Source organism: Trichechus manatus, unplaced genomic scaffold, assembly GCF_000243295.1.
Source record: "Trichechus manatus latirostris isolate Lorelei unplaced genomic scaffold, TriManLat1.0 scaffold00030, whole genome shotgun sequence".
Classification (NCBI taxonomy): domain Eukaryota; kingdom Metazoa; phylum Chordata; class Mammalia; order Sirenia; family Trichechidae; genus Trichechus; species Trichechus manatus.
Window position 1 is genome coordinate 20620364 of NW_004443966.1, and position 3408 is coordinate 20623771.

General features: G+C 51.7%; 1 protein-coding gene across 1 annotated transcript in view; it reads left to right on the top strand.

The window, feature by feature from the left end:
• The first annotated feature begins 60 nt into the window (after positions 1-60).
• The window catches only part of COMMD4 (COMM domain containing 4), a 5476-nt gene continuing 2128 nt past the window's right edge, over positions 61-3408 (top strand). The window contains exons 1-2 of the mRNA XM_023729638.1: positions 61-138; positions 3199-3270. Of these exons, the coding sequence (XP_023585406.1) occupies positions 136-138; positions 3199-3270 (75 nt within the window). The 5' untranslated portion in view covers positions 61-135. The remainder of the gene's footprint in view (positions 139-3198; positions 3271-3408) is intronic.

Sequence of the window (3408 nt, forward strand, 5' to 3'; positions counted from 1 at the left end):
GAGCTCTACTTCGACCTTCACCGGAGGTGGCCCCTCCCTCCCGGACACAGCGCCTTGCGTGTCATGTGACCGCCAGGTCAGCTGACCCAGGCGGGACAGGAAGAAGAAATTCCTGGCCCCGGACCGCCTGGAGAGATGGTGAGTGATGAGGGACTGATGCCTGGCAGGGGATGCTGGGGGGCAGGTAGGATAGGGTCTCCAAAATTCCCATATTGCTAACGCAGGGGGAAGGGTGAGGCACTGGGTGGCCCCGGGAGCGGGGAGTGGGCGAATCTGCGCTGGTCTTTTAGCAGACACTTTGAGCGTGGTCCTGAGGGAGGGCCGAGGGTCTTGTAGAGAAAAGTTCCCTCCGCACCCCGGCCTTGCTCCCAAGCAAGTCAGGCCGGCCGGCTTGGAGTCCCAGGTGCTCCCTTGGCGGAAAGAACGGGCCCCTGGCTCCAGGAGGACCTCCCAAACGTGCCCACTTCCCCAGTCCACCGGTAGGACTTGGAGAAGAACTTGTTTAGAATTACGCTCAGTCTTCCACACTGTTAGGAAGCCCCTTCACTCTTTCCAGAGCCAGAAAGGAGTAGTTTTTGAGCTGGGACTTCCCAATCCATCCATCCATTCCTTCATTCAACATATATTTTTTGAGTGTCTTCTTTATACCATGAACTAGGACTTCAGCTGCAGGAGGGGAGGGAAAGTTGGAGGCTTGGGTAGGCGTCATAGTTAAGACTGGACAGGAAGGGACCTAACTTGCCTTGTGCCTAGTGTTAGGAAGGCTGCCCTGAGGATGCTATCAGCCTGAGGACTCAGGAAAAAAACTGGCTGGGTAAAGTTGCAGTTTGTGTACCGGGAATTGGGAGATAAGGGCGTGGGGTGCTGCATATTCAGACAGGGAACAGCATGTGCAGAGACTTCAGGTGAGAGAGCGAGGCTCCCTAGGAATGAATGCAGCTCACTGGAAGAGTATAATCGGGAGGTTAGTGAAAGATGAGGGGACGAGTGAACAAAGACCAAGTCTTCCTGGGTCTCGAAAGCCACATATAGAAGTTTAGACTTTAAGCAGAGGGCACTGACAAGCTAAAAAGATGCTTCTGGCTGTCTTGTGGCAGGATCAAGAGGGGAGCAGGGAGTGCAAGCTGGGGCAGCAAATACCAGAAGGTGGTGGTGGTGACCTGAGTTGGGGTGAGGCAGTGCTCCGTGACTGAATGCATGAGGGGAAAAAGGAGAGGGCAGGGCCCAGGCTTGGCTCTCAGGTGGTAGGATGGATGGGGAAGCCAGGAGGAGGAGCAGGTTTCCGTGGGAAGAGTACCATCACTTGAAGACATGCTGAGTGCGTGGTGTCTGTGAGCATCTAGGTGCAGCTGGCCAGGGAACAGTTTGGATTTAAGGGTCTGGAACTCAGAAGAAAATCTGCAACAGCATTGGCGAGTCTGAGAGTCGCCAGCACAAAGATGATAATCGAACCCTAAGAATGTGAAAGGTGTCTCAGTGAAAGTGTGAATTGAGGAGAGAGAGGGCCTCAGACAGAGCCTAGAGAGTGCCAGTATTCTAAGAAATTACACAAGGAACATATTCTTGTGGAAAAAAATGCAAACAATACAGAGGTATATAGAACTCTGTAGGTAGAATTCAGGGGTCCATGAACTTAGGGAAGATCATAAATCTTTATTTTCACTAACTTCAAACTGAAATTTAGTATTATTTCTAGTACAAATACTTTTTAAAAAAAAACCCTAGTATTGGCAGCTATGACTTTGTCACTAATAGAAATCATGGATATTTTCATATCACATTATAGCTCTTGATAGATGTCTCACAGTATTGTTTATGTTCATCATTTCTAAATTACGGTGATTACTAGACTTTCTGCTATATCTTGTTTTCAGTTTAATAAAGAAGCACATATAGTACCATATCACCAGTATGTTTTGAATATTTTGATAACTGTACTTCGATATAATTAGTTTTGCCATCCTATTTATGCATTTAAAAATGTTATTCTGAGAAACGTCTCCGGTTTCACCATATACCAAAGGATTCCATAGCACAAAAAGGTTAAGACCCCTTGAAATAGAATAAGAAGTTCAGGACCATCCTTAACACCCCATCACCTCATCACCAATCCCATTTCCCAACCCCAAAGTAGCCAGAGTCAGCAGCTTGTGGAGAGCCCCATTTGGGGGCTGGGGAAAGGAGGAGGAGCCAGCCAAGGGAGACTTAGGCTAGGCCAGAGAGAGAAACCCAGAAGTGCGTGGTACTTCAAGAAGAAGGATGGGGTCATGTCAGACGCTGCTGAGCAGCTAAGGAAGACCCGGGCTGAGTTTAGTGACAAGAAAGTCATTTTTGACCATGGCTAGAGGACGTCATTGGAGTCCCATGTACAGGTCCCAGTGCAGGGGGTACAGGAGTGATCAGGAGGTGTGGAGCTGTGGCAGGTGAAAGGGGTTGAGGGTTGGAGGTTTCAGGAGAGCAGATCAGGTGTTAAGTGGCTGATCTGGTGACTGGTGGTGCTGGGTAGAGAAGTGGGATTGCCGGGTGTGTTGAGGGTCCAGCAGAATTGTGAGAGCGTGGGTTTGCATGGCCTTAGTTTGTGGGGCTTTTTTCCAGCATCTGTAAGCAACCCAGGTAGAGGTGTGGAAAGAGGGACATACATACTGATGTGCATTGGAGCTTCACCAGGCAGACAGGACAAAGGGCAGTTGGTCAGGGGATGGAGGGTATTGGCAGGAACGTGGTTGACAAAGAGTGGGCTGGGAATCCAGGTTGGCCAGTGAAGGTTGTAGAGAAAGGAGAGTGCTGGGGAGGGCGGGAGGGTGGAGAGTCTCCTGCGAGTAGAGAGCTCGTTGAGTTCGAAGCATTTAGGGGAGAAGCAGCAGCTGTGGGCAGCCTTCACTGCCGACGTCAGGGGTGGAGCAGTTTGGGCTGTGGACAAGACCCTGGGCGTGTCCATGGGAGTGGGTGGCTGGAGGTAAGTTTCCAGGAACTAAGAGGTCAGGAGTTGGGCAGTCGTGTCTGCGGTGGCCAAAGCCAGTGGGTCAGGGAGAGGATTCTGTAAACAGCCTGGCGATGGGGGAACAAGTGGCCAGAAGGTGTCCGCCAGGCACGGGGAAATAGGGGCTGCTGATGAGCAGTCCTGTGGGAGTCACACACAGAGCCTGGCCACACCCCAGCCCTCCCTGCAGCCTGACCACCTGCCCCGCTTCTTTGCAGAGGTTCCGCTTCTGTGGTGATCTGGACTGTCCCGACTGGGTCCTGGCAGAGATCAGCACGCTGGCTAAGATTGTTGAGTGCACGGGCTCTACCTGGTGGGGAGGGATGGGGATTGGGGACTGAGGCTGTGGGGATGGAGGGTGGTGAGGTCACTCTGGGGTTGGGGCCTCAGTGTTCTCAGCCTGTCCTAGTGTGCTGTGTGACCTCGAT